General features: G+C 48.6%; 1 protein-coding gene across 2 annotated transcripts in view; it reads right to left on the bottom strand.

Moving 5' to 3' along the window:
* Window positions 1-9,231: 9,231 nt before the first annotated feature.
* The window catches only part of Snx29 (sorting nexin 29), a 488,775-nt gene continuing 480,878 nt past the window's right edge, over window positions 9,232-17,128 (bottom strand). For both annotated transcript variants that reach the window (XM_037201528.1, XM_037201527.1), the window contains one exon: window positions 9,232-13,008. In XM_037201528.1, the coding sequence (XP_037057423.1) occupies window positions 12,879-13,008 (130 nt within the window). In that variant the 3' untranslated portion in view covers window positions 9,232-12,878. The remainder of the gene's footprint in view (window positions 13,009-17,128) is intronic.

Here is a 17,128-nt window from a genome sequence, read left to right as displayed (position 1 = left end):
ATCCAGGTAGGGTCCAGAGATGGCTGTATGTGCTCATAACCCCAGCATAGAAGAGGGGAGCAGGCAGCCCCTGGGAGCTTGCTGTCTGGCCAGCCTAGCCAGAACAGTGAGCTTCAGGTTAAATTACTGACATCTCAAAAAACAAAGCGGTGAACAATAGGGGCAGACATGGGAAGTCCTCCTCTGCCTCCATATGCACACACTTAGACACATGTGCATAACACACACACACACACACACACACACACACACACACACACACACAAAGCTAATGCCGTTTATTTGCTTTCCTATCATGCCCTTCATCTTCACTTTATAAGGAGCCAGAAAAAGCACTAGCCTAGTTGCATCTGTGACGGTGGCCCTTGGGAGGCTGAGACAGGAGGCCCATGTGCTCTGGCCACTTTAGTCTACACAGTGAGATCCATAGCTGGGTTTCCATAAATTGCTGACAGAAAGTACCAGTCAACCAACATTCATACTGGACCAAATCCACATCTGCTGCTGTTTAACTGGAGGTGAACTGGAACATAGTCACCCACATTCTCAGAGCTAAATGGTTAAAACACAGTCGAATGGCCTACCCAAGCTCAGTATGGACTCTTGGCCTTTAGAGTAGCTTCGCTGACCCCTCCTGGGCTGCCATCAGCCTGTGCAGTCCAGTCTGGAGATGCTTGATTCAGGTGGTCAAGTTTTCCAGAAGGATGGCCACTGCTTATTTATTGAAGGGTGAGTGTGTATGGGGGTGTCTGGGGGTGTCTGTGTATTTCTGTGTGTCTATGTGTCTGTATCTGTGTGTGTGTTGTGTGTCTATGTATTGTGTGTCTATGGGTGTGTCTGGGTATGTGGGTATCTGTGTCTATGTGTGTGTATATCTATCCCTCTTTGTCTTTCTCTGTGTCTGTGTGTCTGTGTGTATACCTGGGTGTCTGTGTATATGTGTGTGTCTGTGTGGTGTGTGTGCGGGGGGGGGGTATCTGTGTCTGTGTGTGTATATCTGTGTGTGTCTCTGTGTGTATCTGGGTGTCTGTGTATATGTGTGTGTCTGTGCGGTATGTGTGTGGGGGTATCTGTGTCTGTGTGTGTATATCTGTGTGTGTCTCTGTGTGTATCTGGGTGTCTGTGTATATGTGTGTGTCTGTGCGGTGTGTATGTGGGGTATCTGTGTCTGTGTGTGTATATCTGTGTGTGTCTCTCTCTCTGTGTATATGTGTGTGTCTGTGCGGTGTGTGTGGGGGTATCTGTGTCTGTGTGTGTATATCTGTGTGTGTGTCTCTCTCTCTGTGTATCTGGGTGTCTGTGTATATGTGTGTGTCTGTGTGGTGTGGGGGGGAGGGGTCTGTGTATCTGTGTTTATGGACACTTGTGTGCATGCATGGTCACAGAAGCACCACAGTCTTGCTGCTGGAAGTGTCCCATCTACTTACATACATAACGCGTGTCTGAGCCCCAGACCAGAACTGAAACTAGTCTGGAGTCTGGACTTTTGTTTTGTTTTTTGAGACAGGATTTCTCTGTGTAGCTCTGGCTGTCCTGTAACTCACTCTGTAAACTAGGCTGGCCTCAAACTCACAGAGGTCTGCCTGCATCTATCTCCTGAGTGTTGGGATTAAAGGTGCGCGTGACCACCACCAACTCAGACTGAGGTTTAAAAATTGTTTTATTATGATTATGAGTGTAAATGATGGGAGTGGCATATGGAGGTCAGCAGAGCTCTGTGGAGTCGGCCCTCCCTTCCACAGTGGGCTTCTTCAGGCTTGGGTAGTGAGTGCCTTTACCCACTGAGCCATCTGGTTGACCCGTGTGTTGTTGTTTGTTTGAAACAGGGTCTCTCTATGTAGCCCTGGCTAGCTTAGCACTTGCAATGTAGACCAGGCTGGCTTTGAACTCACAGAGATCTATCTGCTTCTGCCTCCTGAATTAAAAGCGAACATCACCCCCGCTTTGTTGTTTTTTTTAAAGCAGAAAGTCTCTGATGTCATTCTGTTCTTGATTGCCTATGGAACGGTGTTCATCCTCCTTAGACTGTAAGGGGCCCTCCCCAGGCCATGCCCTGGGCCAGTTCTCATGCCCCCACTCCTGTTCTCCTTCCCCCAACCCCTCTGCACCAGCTAACACCTCACTCTACCCACTGCCACAGCTCTGCCGTCACTGCCTCTACCCTGCACGACAATCAGTCACAGACCACAGCAGGTGACCCTACTCTGTTTGAAGAGTCCAGGCCCCTCTTGGGAGGGAGCAGGAACTGTCCACCTGTCCGCTGAGGGCATTGCCAAGGACATCTGGGTTCCTTCAGTGCGGAGCTCAGGCTGCTAAATTTTAAAGTGCATCTACCCATCTCATTCCCTCCCTAGGCTCAAGGCACTAAAGTCTCAGAGCACTGACTTGGTCCTTTCCTCACCCTCCTCTGTCCACTCCACATTTGTGACTTCTCCCTCCAGGAGATGACAAATGACCTTAGCAGATGACAAGTGACAACCCACATTCTGTCATATGTTCTACCCTTCAACGTAGTGCACCCCATTTATTTTAGCTGCTTTCTCTTAGCTGTTTTGTTTTTGGTTTTGGGGTTTTTTGTTTTTGTTTTTTGTTTTGGGTGTTTTTGTTTGTTTGTTTGGTTGGTTAATTGGTTGGGTTTTTTAGTTTTCAGTATAAAATTCATTTGTTGCATTTCATTAAAATATTTATGGCAAAGCACATGACATAAACGTCATCTGGATTGTCACAACAGCTGCAGTTCAGTGGTATAAATACGTTCCTGACATTGTGTCCAAACAGCCCTGCCTGCCTCTGCTGTCCTCCATCTTGTGAACTTCACTCATTAGACGGAGCTCCTCACTCTGCCGGCCTCTCTTGGCCCCTTCTTCTCACTGTCTCCATGGTTCTGACTCTTCTAAATGCCACACTTAAGTGGGAATCATCCAGTGTTTTTTGTTCACTGCTGGGCTCATTTCCCTGTAGCTCAGTGTCCTTGTGGTTCATTCCTGTGTTGTGTGGGGGGTGGGGGTGGGGGGTATCAGAATGGTCCTCAGTTACCAAGGCTGAATGACATGTTTATGTTGATTCATTCAGCTATTGTGGATGAATTGCCTATCTTTTTTGATAATGATGATCTTACTGGAGGGGAGATGTCATGTGCTTTTGACCTGCAGTTCTCAGACTGTTATGCTGACCTTCATTTGTGTGTTTTGTGTGCATACATATGTGATAGTTACTTTTAGTTGTCAACATGGCATAATTTAAAATTTCCTAGAAGGAGAGTCTCAATGAGTGGCTGTTTAGATCACTGTGATGGCTATTCTTGGCTGTCAGCTTGACTACATCTATGTTGTTTTTTTAACTAAGTCCCTATCATTCTATTTTATCAATAAAGACTTGGGAACCAGATGCTGGGGTGAAAACCTGCTAGTTCAGAGAGGCAGAAAAAGCACCCAGATGCTTCCTTCTCCACTGACATTCCAGAAAGAGCTTTCTCTTACACCATCTCAATATAACTCCTCCAGTGGGATGTCTCTCCCTTCTACTTCCTGTGTGTCTCTCTCCATACTCCTGACTTCCTCTTACACTCTATGGGTTTTTTTTTTTTCTTGCCAACTAGTTGCTTGCTCCGCCTGTTGACCTATGGTTGATTTTATTTAATCCTGTTTACAATAATCAAGCATAAAGCTCTTGGATTAAAGATGTGTACTAGAATTGAGCCACACCACAGCTAGGAGCAGGTTTTTTTTCCAATAAATAAAACAATCTCGGCGGTCACAGTGTGATCAAATACCCTGCAATAGTTTCCCATTTTTGTCTAAATAAAAAGGAAAGATTTTAACTCTAACACAGTAAAACTATTTACAATAATGAAGTTATTCTGCCAAGTTTTCCACAGTGTCCAGTTTGGTTATGTTTGGCAGTCTTAGTATTTCTGAGTTTAAAGTTCTGTAAAATGTCTGTGTCAGTCTCATATGAACTCAGTAATTTGGATGTCTTGAGCAGTTTGTAGTCCAAAGCTGATATTTGGGTGTGTTTGTCAGCTTAATGGCATTACCACAATCCATGTGGAATCATCATTGCAGGGTCTCATCATCTTCTTGGAGACCTCAAAGGTTAACCCTTGCCTGGGACATCCTTTGATGATCTGTTCTTTGTCTTCAGATGTCTCACATGTCCAGTGGTCTCCGGATGCCTTAGTGGGAAAGACAAAAGCAAATCCCTGACACCACTAATTTTGGGGGCTCCTTTTCTGGCAAGTTATATCTTTGCTAGGGCAAAATAATTTTGGCAACAGAAAAAAGTATTATTTTTCAATTTAAAAAATTGTTTTGAGCCAGGAGGTGGTGACGCACACCTTTAATCCCAGCACTCAGAGAGGCAGAGGCAGGTAGATCTCTGTGAGTTCAAGGCCAGCCTGGTCTACAGAGCAAGATCCAGGAAAGGAACCAAAGCTACACAGAAAAACCCTGTCTCAGAAAAAAAAGAGCTAACAAGCTGCCTACATAGATTTGGTTGTCTGATGCTGTCAAGCTGACAAAGTTATAGCTAGCCTAGCCATCAGTACTATCAGAGATCTGAGAAGAATAAACTATATCTGAGTGCAGATTTAGTGGCTTCCAATCCTATAAATGACAGGGACCAGTCCATACCCAGGTCTCCATAGCGTTGGAGGCACCAGTCAGAACAGCATCAATCTTCTTCAGCTATCAGGCCCACAAGGCAGTTTTTCATGTGGAATAGGGACATGGAAGACTGATCATACTTTGTTCAGGCAAAAAGGTGCAATCAATTCCAGTGTCCTACTGCTTGTCCACAGTCTGGGCCAGGTCCTTGCAGCAGGTGTTGCATTGGGGCATCTTGCTCTGTGGTTAGTATTGCCATAATCCAGGCAGAGATGTTGTAGTGCCTCGTACATAATCTTCTATAGAGACCTTGGGTCACTGCTAGGATCTGGAAGTCTGTCTGATATAATAAGCTTTTAGATCAACATTTAAATGACATATTCTGCAGATCTCTGAAGTATGAGGGCTTTCCAGGTATATCTGAATAGACAAACTTTGTTTTTAGTTACTTGTTTCAAGCTCAACCCTGAAAACATATGCAAGGGGCTAAGTAAAGCTGTAATCCCTGTAATCGGTTACATCAGTACTTAGCCTGACTACAGTTAAAAAATTTAATTATTTATGACTGACTTATACTCTCTAACAGTCTACAATAAGGAGTCTTAAAAACAATGATTTTAAATTGAAACTCTTCTGGTATCAAATACGGGTTCAGTAAAGAGACCAAAACAAAATATCAATATAAAACATACATATAATTCAGTTTATCTAAATAGCTTAAACTTAACAAATTTAGCCAAGTCAAGGAGACTAGACAACATTCTTAAGCCTCACTGGTTCCTAACTTTTTTAGTGCTATTTTATAACTGCAGTTTTGCCGTTGTTGAATCCCCATGCAAACATCTGACATACAGTTGTCCTAGGCTACCCCTGTAACAAGATTTTTCAACCCCCAAAGAGTGAACACTCATGGAGTCAGAAGCTGTTTCAAGCCCTTTATCAGACTGCTTAGTTATTATCTTGCTGCATCACAAGAAATGAACGTTCCAGTTTCTGGCATTTGGTGCTTATGGCTGTGATCCTAATTTTTAGCCTTTTATTTTAAGTCCAAATATTAACAATATAGAGCATTTTATAAACTGAAAATGACCCATAACCTTACAAATTTAAATATTTTAAAAACTATTCTTAAAAAGGTTAAGATCTCTCAAATGTCTTTCTGCAATATCAAAAATAAAATACCTTTTTTTTTTTTTATTTTAAGAGGGAGAAAACATGGCATCATCACAATCTGTATAAAGTAAAACAAAGCTCCATAGTGCAAACAATCCCAAAGTTCAATATCTGGGATTCATTCATAATTCTTTTGGTTCTTTTACTTAGAGGCTTGGATGATTTCTTTGGCCCTATCCTTGGCAGCACATACATAGCCTGCTCCATCTTATGACTGGTGCTTCTGGTGATCATCACCTGGCACTGACATTTCCACCATTGCAACTGGACTATCTTTGTAACTCTAGTCCTACCATACATTTGCAATAATCAGCTGTTCCCTATGGTCCCTTCATGTCTTTAAAACCATTATCATCTTATTACATGGGTAAATCTTAAGGTACAAAGTTTAGCTGCCAGAGCAAGCACTGATGTGCAGCTTTAGCCATTCATTTAAATTCTCTAGAAGCCTGTAGGTTTTAGAGTATGAAGATGGTATTGCAAAAAACCAGCATCAGAAAATGTTAGCCCTGTGTCCATCTTGGTTTTGCTTTCTAGAAGGGCTGAGCAACCCCCACAGGGACTTTCCTGGAGAGCACTCTGCAAGAGACAGAGTTCTGGAAAGCTCTCTGCTGCTGGCAACCTTCACCTGCCAGAAGACCCTCCTATTAGGATAAACTGAGGCATCATCAGTAAGGATTCCAGGCCTGCCCAAGGCTTTACAGTCATCTGAGTAGGGACCTTGACACCAACAAGGCTGAGAAGGTGACATGCCACCTCCATTCATGGAGCACCTGCCTGGCCAGATGTGAGCTGAAAGTGTTATGAAGAAGACAGGAGTCTCAGACTTTGCTCTTGGGATGCACGTGTAGAGTCAGAGGCTCTGATGGCATTGTCATGGACAGCTGTGCAGAGAAACAAAGATGACTGCCTTTTAACCTGGTGAGAAGCAGCAAAAGGGGAGCTGGTGTGGGTGAGCATCCCTGGCAACAGTGACCCCCTCCCTGTGCCATCCTTACCCTCTGGAAGAGAAATGGCAGCCATGGCGCTGCATCCATAGGTAAACTTCAAATTCAAGTTCATGCTATGGGGTTTAGAGAGAGATGCTGCTGTGAGAGGCTCGGAGCACTCGGTCCTAAGTAGGATGTCTTCACCAAAGACCTGTCCTCAAGACTCAGGGGACAGGAGGAAGAGAGAGTGCAAGAACCAGCAGTGATGGAGGACCCCAAGGAAACAGTGTCTTCCAGGCTCCACGGGGCTGACAAGCATATGAGTTCACAGACTGGCAGCATGCACAAGGCCCGCACAGGTTTCAGCCAGATAGTGTCCCAGTACTGAGAGGGGGATGTGGACGTGGGGGCTCCCATCCCTAACCAAGAAGCTATCTACAATTGATACCTGCTGGCAAAGGAGACGTCACTGCATTCCAATGGAGTCTCACTGGGTATATTAACCACACCTCAGGACAGGTCCGTGCCCAGGAGTAGATGACCAACACAAAATTAATTCATGGTGTTTTTGTAGACTTTTTGTCTCATTTTGCTTTTCTTGCCGTGTGTGTGTGTGTGTGTGTGTGTGTGTGTGTTAATTGGTCTTTTGTTTGATTTTCATTTTTGTGAGGTTATTTGTGTGTATGTTTCTTTTGTTGTGTTTGTTTTAGAGGGTGAAAGAACATAAGGATAGGTAGATAATGAGGTGAGGAGGATCTGGGAGTGATTGAGGGAAAAATGATCAAAATTTATATGAAAAATGTTTTTCAATAAAAAGTTTAAAGTAAAAGATTGTTGTGGCGGGAATGATGGTAGCTTGGAGGTTCAAAGAAGGTTTATCTTGGAAAATGGCCTTGACGTTGGCCCTGACAGGTGAATGAGTGGGATGTTGGCCCTGACAGGTGAATGAGTGGGATGTTGGCCCTGACAGGTGAATGAGTGGGATGTTGGCCCTGACAGGTGAATGAGTGGGATGTTGGCCCTGACAGGTGAATGAGTGGGACGTTGGCCCTGACAGGTGAATGAGTGGAGCACAGAAAGCAGGATGAATGGCACCTGCAAAGGGCCAGGGGCAGAAAAGACATGGCGTGCTGGGGCCAAGAACAGGAAGCGGAAGGCCAAGGGAGCAAGAGAGAAAGACAAGGTGAACTGGAAAAGCAGCCTCAAGGCAAAGCCTTGAAACTGCACAGCAGGGATTAGCAGAAACAGGAAGGGCCGCAGAGCTCCATGAGGCACTGGTGCAGGGCCGCACTGGGCTCTCAAGGCCCCTGAATCTGCTGAATGGCATATTTCTGTTTCTGCCTCGAGATTCTCAGTATGTCCCCAGCCCAGGAGGGGGCGTGGGGAAGGCCAAGTCTAGACTTCATGAGCAGTTGCTCCTGGGGTACAGTGACCAGCTGTAGCAAGTCTGGGATGATGATACTATTTAGGGCCTGTTGGTTCCAAAGTGGGTCCTCCAAAATGGCAGTACTGGTGGCAATGTCCTAAACAGAAGGGTTGTTACTGGATACACAGGAGTGTCCTAAGGCAGGTTTCTGCTTTCCAGGACCTCCTTTAACCCACTCAAGGGGCAATTAGCTCAGGCAAAGGCATCTTGTTTCTGGCCTGTATCAGATCAAAGGCTGCCACCCCGCTATCATCAAGTCCACTTGATTTCCCACCATTTGCTTCTCTCTGACCCCCCAACACCCATACATGCACTGGCAGTTTGATCCCCCATGAGCCTGTCTACCCACCGAGTGGTCTGATTCAGTAGTTTTGCTGCGCCCTCGCTTAAAGGACTCCCCGAAGAGCTGAGAAGGGTAGTGTCACTCCTGAAGACTAGGTGCTGGGAACTGAAGCCCAGAGGGCTAGCAGCATGGAGGCCATCAGGACTCTGGACCAGAAGCTACCATGCAGACTTTCTCCAGGGACCAAGGTGGCTCCTGGACATCAGCCAGTGGTGCTTTTATGGTGGTAGGGTGGTATGGATTTCCCTGGCAGAAGGCAGACCAGCTAGAGGAGGCCATGTCATGTCTGGCTGATACCCTCGGGCGACCCTGGCTGCTCCTGGATTTACAAATTCAAAACTGTGTGCAAGCAGGACTCCATGCTGCCTGCTCTTCCCTTCCTGGGAGGCCCTGATCCAGAGGACATGATGCTTAGGGAACACGGGAAGGAGGCAGAGGAAATGCGCACCTCTTCCTCACTCATGTTTCTTGACTGAGTACACAGGAATCTGTCATGAGGATGTGGAATTCCTTTCTGTGTGTAATTTTTATTCTACATTCCACTTTACCAAGACCAGTATAATACTACAAGTGACTCCCAGTGTTTAATTCCATCAAAAGTGCTGTTCCTTGAACCACATACTGGTGTCTGGAGTGTCACCTCAAGTGACAAGTAAACCCTCTAGACTTTAGAATCTAAAGGCTTTCTTGTGATGTATTCATCAAAATCCTAATTGTCAGTAAAGAATCTAGACAAAGAAACCACAGAGAAGAGCATCTAATTTAGAAAATGCCATTTTAATCCCCTCACTGAAAAGGCTTCTCTCAACCAGATTGTAACAAAATCCACAGCTTATTCCAAAAGAAAAAATTTAATACAAGAGATTTTAGAAAATTAAACAGATTTGTTTAAAAATTCTATTGTGTAAACCTTAACCTAAGAGGGGAGTTGGGATACCACATGCTCCGACTTCTGGGCTGTTCACACCCCAGGCTCCAGACACAGGGCTGCAGCAGCTACAGAGAACTTTCCTGGGTGGATGGAGATAGCTAACCAGGGCCCTCACTCCCTGGGGTCCCAGCTCAGGTTCTCTCCCCAGGTGCTCAGCAACACTCTGGCTCCTGTGCAACCCACTGCCAGTTCTTGCTGGGGATTCCCAATCCATCCCACTGGGGGAAAAAAACAACCAAAAGAAAACCTCCATGTGGTCAAGTGGTCTCCCTGGCAGGAGTGGAGCTGAGCGGGCTGCAGGTGGTGGCTGGAACACATGGTGAGCAGTGTCTACAAGGCGGGAGAACATGGCCCCAGCGAGAAGTGAACCCGAGCCTTGACACAGCATCCACTTCAGTCCCGCTACTGTGCTCTGTACCCTCCCCATCACTGCCTGCACTTTACTTCAGCAGCATAATGGAGACCACATGTGATAGCAACAGGGAGCTGGACTTTTTGGCACAGAAACATTAGATAAAATATACAGTGCTACAGTTGTGCAAAGTTAGCGCAGAACCAACCTAAACAGCCAACATTTAACACTAGCTTTAATGAAATAATGCACAATATTGTGAAGAATGTTCATTACAACAGACCTTGGTCATGAGGAGACACCTGCCTTCTGGTCACAGGTGCCTTCTGGGCACAGCCCTCAGGCCAGGAGGCAGCTTTAGGTGGAACTGACCCTAGTGAGAGTGTTGAGCATTAGGACTTACTGCCATGGGCGTGAGGCTGCTCCTCCTTGCAGGCCTCCCAGCCAGTGTAGCAGGGCAGGGGCAGACATCATGGCTTGACTGTTCCTGGCTCATCCTGGTGGCTGAAGATCTAAGCCTCTGAGCCCTCAGCTGGGCACAGCTGGGTGGGTGTATGCGGGTGCAGGCTGCCAAAGAGATGGAGTCTGGTGGTAGACTTGGGAGACCAGGGCCCAGACTCTCCTTAGGGGCCAGTTGTGTTTACACAACAGTTGTGTCTTACACAGACCGATGAAGCTGGAGTAATGGCACAGGAGCCAAGGCCTAGAACACTGTGACCTGGGCCTCAGGACATGTGAACTGTTCCAAGAATGAAGTTTCAGTAGCCACAGGTAAGCCAAGGCCACAGTCAGGCTCAGGGTTGGGAAGCAGTGTCCTGAAGAGCCGAGGCTGTGTCAGACCTACTGGGTGGCCATGGCTCTGCATTCTTCTCTGGACTTTGGGCCTCATATCTGGGGAGCATTGTGGGGACAGCCTCCTATCACCTGACCCCACCCTGTACTGCTCTGCCCAAGTTCCAGGGGGCTCACATGCTCTTGTGAGGTAATGAGATGGGCAACCTGGAGCCGAGAATGATTGCTAGGTTTCTGTGGGAATAGTATGGGCAGGGCTGGAGTGTGGTTCACTGGAGAGCTATTGTCCAGTACTTGCAAGGCCCCAGTGTCAATCCCTACATGGGGAAAAAGGGAATGGGTAGGAGGCAGATATCAAGCAACCAAAGGGTCCCACATGGTCCCTGGAACCATGTTCTTACATCCACATTACAGCAAAGTTGGGCAAGTTTCCCATAATTAATCCTTGAAAATCAAGGCACTTTACTCTGGGTGCCTTTCTTTTCTTCTTTTCTTTTCTTTTCCTTCTTTCCTTCCTTCCTTCCTTTCTCTGCTTTAACTGCAGGTGTTGAATGTGAAAGATTGTTCTATACGTTGTGTCTGTAGTGAGAGAGCCTCTTAGTGACGTGTGTTTGAGCCTGCTCAGGACTCTGGGCTGTGGGAGATGTGGGAGGGTGCAGGATCCTTTCTTTACAGAACATGACAGAATACAAAGTGTTTCCATGTTGAGTACCCCAGCTCAGGAGGCAGACTTGGCCTACCAGACTCTCACAGGGCCTTTCTGGCTACTAGGTCCAGTTCCCTGACCTAAATTCTAGGTGTGGTGTTTGTGTGGAGCCTATGGCCTCTCAGACAGACAAGAGAGAAACCATGTTGGGTTTCTAGGGCTGAGAAACTTCTTGGGTCCTCCCTTCCCAGCAGGCTGAAGATGGTTCCCTGCTTCCCCCAACTCCTGCTCCCAGCTGTAAGGGAGGGCGCGAGTGTTCTGCCTCATCTGTGCACAGTCCATCTGGCCCAAGGAATTGGAACTGTTCAGGCCTCTCTGTTTTCCCTGTACTCTGAAGGGAACTTTCTCCAAGCTTCCCTTGGGCCAGGAAAACCCCTGCTTCCCCAGCCCGCTTGGCAAGGTCCAGCTTTGAGCTGAAGCCCTTCTCACCCACATTCAGGCATTTCCAGTTGCCTTCCCTAGGCAGACGCCCCTGGAAACTCCTTGGCAGGCAGAGACATGCTTGGTACTGCTTGGTACATGGTCCCTTTTGCAAGCTCTTTCAAGCTATACCAAGACACCAAGGAGGTTCTGACCTGGGGAGAAGACCACTGAGAGTGGGTCCTGAGACGCAGAGGGACCCAGGCTTGGTGGCAGACGGCAGAGCAGCCAAGCAGCTGACTCTTTCCCACTCCATGCCTGTGAGCCTTGGACTCTAGGATGGTACCCTGAGAGGAGAGCAAGAGGAGAACATCGTCCTGGGGGACACAGCATTCTGCTCCCACTGAAACATGTTAGGGGACAGTTTGTGCTAAACAACTTCAGGGGACAATCATTCTCGGCTCAGTTCTGGCCTATAGGGCCGGCTTTCCACAGTAATGCCCAGAGCCAAATCTCCAGTGATCCGAGGTCACAACCACCATTTCGAGGACCAGGGATGTCCTCCTCGGGGTCTCCAGGCTGTCCTGGGCTGGGCTGGATGGTGGAACCCCTCAGGTCCATCTAGCTGCCCTTGCTGGAGCAGCCTCAGGTTTCCTGAATGGATGGTGCTTCCTGGAGCCAGCACCAGGAGGGAAGGCTAAGTTCTTCAAGGACCAAAGTCACCGCCAATGCCTTTGTTAGGCCACTAGAGGACTATTCCTGGAGGAATCCCAGCCACAGCAGCCATGTGGCCGTGCTGCTTGGTGTCTAACTACCACAGGGGAAGAGAAGGGGAGGAGGAGTCTGCATCCACAGGCTGCAGCAGGCATCGCATCAGGAGATCCAAGAGTGTCAGTCATCTGGTTCCCACATGGGCAAGCGTCATGGTGGGCATCTGAAGGATCCTTCTGCCCATGTGTCGTGCATCTCAACCATGGTCCTGGCACCCACTGACCTGCTGGCAGAACTGTAGGAGGTGACAACCAGCCTTGGCCACACTGGGGTTAGTGACAGTGTCCTCCGTCTTTGTCTGTCCAGTGAGCAATGCCTTGCTCTAAGGACAGGGGCCCAACAGCTGAAACTGACCAATTTAATCGGGTTGCGTGCGGCAGCAGGAGGAGTGTGTTCTCTGGGGGGACATGGTCATCCTGCCAGGGTGTCCAGGGCCAGCGGCCATAGCTAGGTCGAGCACAAAGTAGCTGGGGTCTGGGATCCCGCCGAGGTCAGAGGTCACCGCTCTGAGGCTCCACATTGCGCATCTCCCTGGGTTGGCCTCGGGACAGCTTAGGGAAGCGGGAGACTACTTTGGGTCTGCTGTTCTTGTTCAGCGGTTCTCCAGGTGGAGTAATATCCCTGTAAGAGAGGAGGAGACTGTTGAGGTAACAGTTTAAATCAAACGACACAGGCAAGGACAGGAGTCACATGTGAGACCAGCAGAGGTCACACAGAGAAGAGAGTACCTGGCCAGCAACATTCATTCATGTTGCTGTGTAAATTTCCCACTTTTTGAACAGCCTGGAAGGCCTACTAATGCGGGCTGTGTCTGAGCTAGCTTTGAGGCTATAAGCCAGCTCACCAGCCAGGCACTCTTCCATGCTTCCCTCCATCTCACAGCGAAGCCTCATCACAGAGCCAAAGAGAAAATACCACTAAAATCCTAGCACTCAGGGTCACGACAGATGTGCAGCCAGATGTTCAACAGGGACCTCTGCTGGTGTTTATTCAAGAGGAGAGTCAAGGCATATGCCAGTGTTTGGTGACCAAGGCATGGCTCACAGCCCTGTGGGGGAAGCCACTGTGTGGCATGGCTGGGCCCAGAGCCCAGGCTGCAGGTGCGAGCACAGATGTGGTCCTCAATGGATGCTGAGCTCTAAGACTCTCAGCCACAGCTCAGGATGCCCCTGACTACTCCATGGGAAGAGGAAAGTACGTGGGATACAGTCTCAAAGCTTTTGCTTTCTTTTCCTTCCCCAGTCCAGTGGAGTCTGACACTAGTCATCAAACATCTGCCCACCAGAAGAGCCCAGTCAGGAACTGTGCTCAGTAGTTACACAACCTGTGCCACTGACTTGGACAAATGGGTGGCTACCACTTAGAGCAAAGTGGGGGGATGCCCGCCCTCCTGTGTGCTGCCCTGGGTGGACTGCTGGCTCTGCCCTCTTCAGCGGTGCCTCCACAAGCAGGGGCAAGAGCCTCTGCCCATCAAGCTCTGTAGATGAGGAGGAGGCAGAGGCCATAGAGGATATGTACAAGGTGGGGGCATGTTGAGATGAGGAGGCGGTCAAAACGAAGGTGGTGTCAGCGCCAACTCTTCCTGGCAGAGGGGCGGCAAAGGAGAGTAAGAAAACTCTGGCCAATAGTGAGGAGGATTTTATGCGGACAGTAGACAGGGTACCAAAATAGATGTGGGAAGGGTGAGAAGGGGACCCCACTTCAGGAGCATCTAAAGCCACTACAGATGTAGTGGTGTCTGCCTGCCATCCTAGCACCCATACTGTGCAGCATATCCATTTGGGGCTGGAAAACAAGATAATCAAGACAGTGTCTTGGAAACATGGCTACTTGTCCTAACCCCAGCCTCAGATGGGGACTCATAGTGATATCACTTCTCATAATAATAATGCTGATGCTGATACCCCAGTCCCAAAAGGTTTCAACGTTCCCTCAACCTGTAGCCCTGAAGTCTAGGAGCAAATCCATTCACTGAACATCATCCCTGAGTTCACTACAGCCGGAGCGCTGGGCACATGCCCTGGGACCAGCCGCTCCACACAGCAGGCCGGGGTCGCTTAAAATGCCACCTGACCTTGTGTGTCCTGGGCACTTGTGTAGCCAGCCCCTCACCCTCTGCTGGCACTTCCCTTGGTTCCTCACGTGGTACCCCAAGGCTGACTTCTCAGGGCATGCCAGCCGTGTCTGTGGCCTCAGTCTCAACAACCCCTCAGCCTCCTCAGAACGCATGTGCCACCAGGCCTGGAGGATTTCTTGTTTAGTAGGCTAGCACACAGCTTTACCAGGCATGACTGCCCCAGTCACCTCCCCAATGGTCGTACTGACATGGTATTGGCTAAGGTGAGCAGCTGTAACGCAGACTGAGTGACCTGCAGAGCAGCACCCACATCAACCAAGCCCTGCCTGCAGCCTGGGAGCTCTGGAGACAAGGAGGCCAGCTGAGAACAATTCAACTCATGGCTGAGGCTAAGGGGCTTTTTGGTAGGCTGGCACACCGTCTGGACTTTGAGGAGAGGGGCAGGCACAGTCATACTTTCCAGTGCTCTCCTAGTGGCTGTACACCACGGACTCTTCACTCCAGACTAGGTCTCACCCAAGGAACAAGGCTCACTGGGGCTGGAAGCCAGGTGTTCTGCAGCCTCCACCCGGAAGTCAGTGCTCAGAGGAGCAAACTCCTTCAAAGCAAGGCTGCTGCGCTCTCTGCCCGCACCACTCACCTCAGAGGTAATTTCCAACTAAATGTAGCCAGGACTCGAGAGCCTCCTTCCTAGGCTCCCTCCCAGATCAAGAACAAGAGCATTCAGAAAGAACATAAAAATATCTTTACACCTTCCTTAGAAGAGGAAGGAAATGTGGCCTAAGAGATGGCTTCCTCTCTCTTTGCTATCTCAGCTCTCCAGCCTCAAGGGACTTCTTTCACTACTTCCTGGAACAGGTAACACAGAAAGTGGAGCAAATTTAGAGAAAAGCACAGAGGTAAACGGCACACGTGTGTCCCCTCCCGTCTCCAGATAGCAGCCCTCTTTGTTCTGAGCGGTATCTCCCTTGAACTACCTACTGCATAGTGCACGCGTGTGTTCGTGCATGCATGCATGTGTATGTGTGTGCGTGCGTGCGTGTGACTTACACACTGTTTTACTTGTGAATTATACAAATGGGAAAGATGCACGGTGCTGCTGCCTCCTGCTTCTCATGCCGATGGTACATTGCTGAGCTTCTCCCGCTGCTTCATGGAGGTCAGCCCCAGCATTCTGAAATAAGGCCTGGCAACAGTCAGGCCTGTGTCTGTGGCTCTGGGGGACTGTTGCATGGGTGCTGCTGCATCCTAGCAGGACAGACGCTGTGCATGGTGTGTGGATGAGTAGGACCGTGGTGATTAGCCTGTGGCACTTTCCTGGACTCTGCTTTAAGTCTTTCTTCTCCTTGTGGTCCTGGGGATGAGCCCAGGGCTTTGTGCACACTGAGGAAGTGCCTCCTTTGAGCCACACTCAGCCTTCTAATGTAAACTTCTAGGTGTTGATGTCATTGTTCAGCCACAACCTAGGGAGGAAGCATGGCCTGCTGTCCCAAACACAAGGATGTGAACTTTTCTCCTTAATGGGCACCTGACTACAAATGAACTACAGTTACCTGCTTGTCACTGACATGAGGGCCAGGCCCTGGGTCTGCCATGAGCAACATTATTTATTCTCTTTCCAGACATGCATGTGTGTCAGGGGACTGTGAAGATGAAGCGCAAGGCTGTGCTTGGCCCCCCATGAAGTCAGGAAGGAACAGGGTCCAGGCCGTCACCTTCGGCATTACCAGGTTTCATCCTTTTTTATGGCAAACTCATCCTTAAAGCACAACAGTGACCATAGGTTTAGTTTGTTTCATAAGCAATGGTTGCTTTGAAATTTTGTTTTTTACTCCTGAATTAGGCTTTACATTCGGGGTGTTGCTATAGAAAGTGACTACCAGGCTAGTAAGTGCAGGAACAGGTGTTGACTAACTTTCTCGGAGTGTTAGTGTGTGCTTCCCCCAAGAGAAATGCATAAACAGAACCCTCAACCTCAGTCACACAGCGCCACACTGCCGCAGGATGGGCAGGGAGCTTGAGTTCTGGGCTCTTAGCTTGTTAGGTATGAATGAAATGTGAACACAGCCTTCGTAGCCAACTGGTTGGTTTTTATAACTATAGAGTACAAATTCTCAGAAGAGAAAAGCCACTAAAAGGCCAATGAAGGAGACTAATGAACTAAGATGTCCCGAGGCTGGGGCTCTGCCCCACCACCTGCAAGTGAAGGATTCCTGTGGAATGCCGCTGGGCATGTTGAGGAAATCCTGAGCAGACCTGGGACAGATGTTCAATCTCCCGATCACTCTTGCTAGTAACCTCAGTCCGCGTCAGAACTGTGAATGCACATAGTGGGCAGGGGCAGGGGCAGGGGCAGCGCCCACCCTGCCTGCGGGCTCCTTTGGGGTGCGGTCTTCAGGTTTTCCGTAGAATGAACACAACACAATGTTAAAAAAAAAAAAAAAAAAAAAAAAACTCAGGGGCCTGGTTCTGGGTTCAAACCCTTCCGTAGCTAGGTGCAAAGACCTAAATAGACTCAAGGAGCCTGGCACATGCCGACAGGCCAACATGAACGTGAGGAGGAAATACTATGAACAGACCAGAGCCTCATGCAAGACTTTCCACCGGCTGTTCCCACAATACCACCCCAGTCAACTTAAAGCCACTGGCTGGCTGGCCACCCCT

Source organism: Peromyscus leucopus, chromosome 8b, assembly GCF_004664715.2.
Source record: "Peromyscus leucopus breed LL Stock chromosome 8b, UCI_PerLeu_2.1, whole genome shotgun sequence".
Classification (NCBI taxonomy): domain Eukaryota; kingdom Metazoa; phylum Chordata; class Mammalia; order Rodentia; family Cricetidae; genus Peromyscus; species Peromyscus leucopus.
This window is presented reverse-complemented; position numbering and strand designations above follow the sequence as displayed.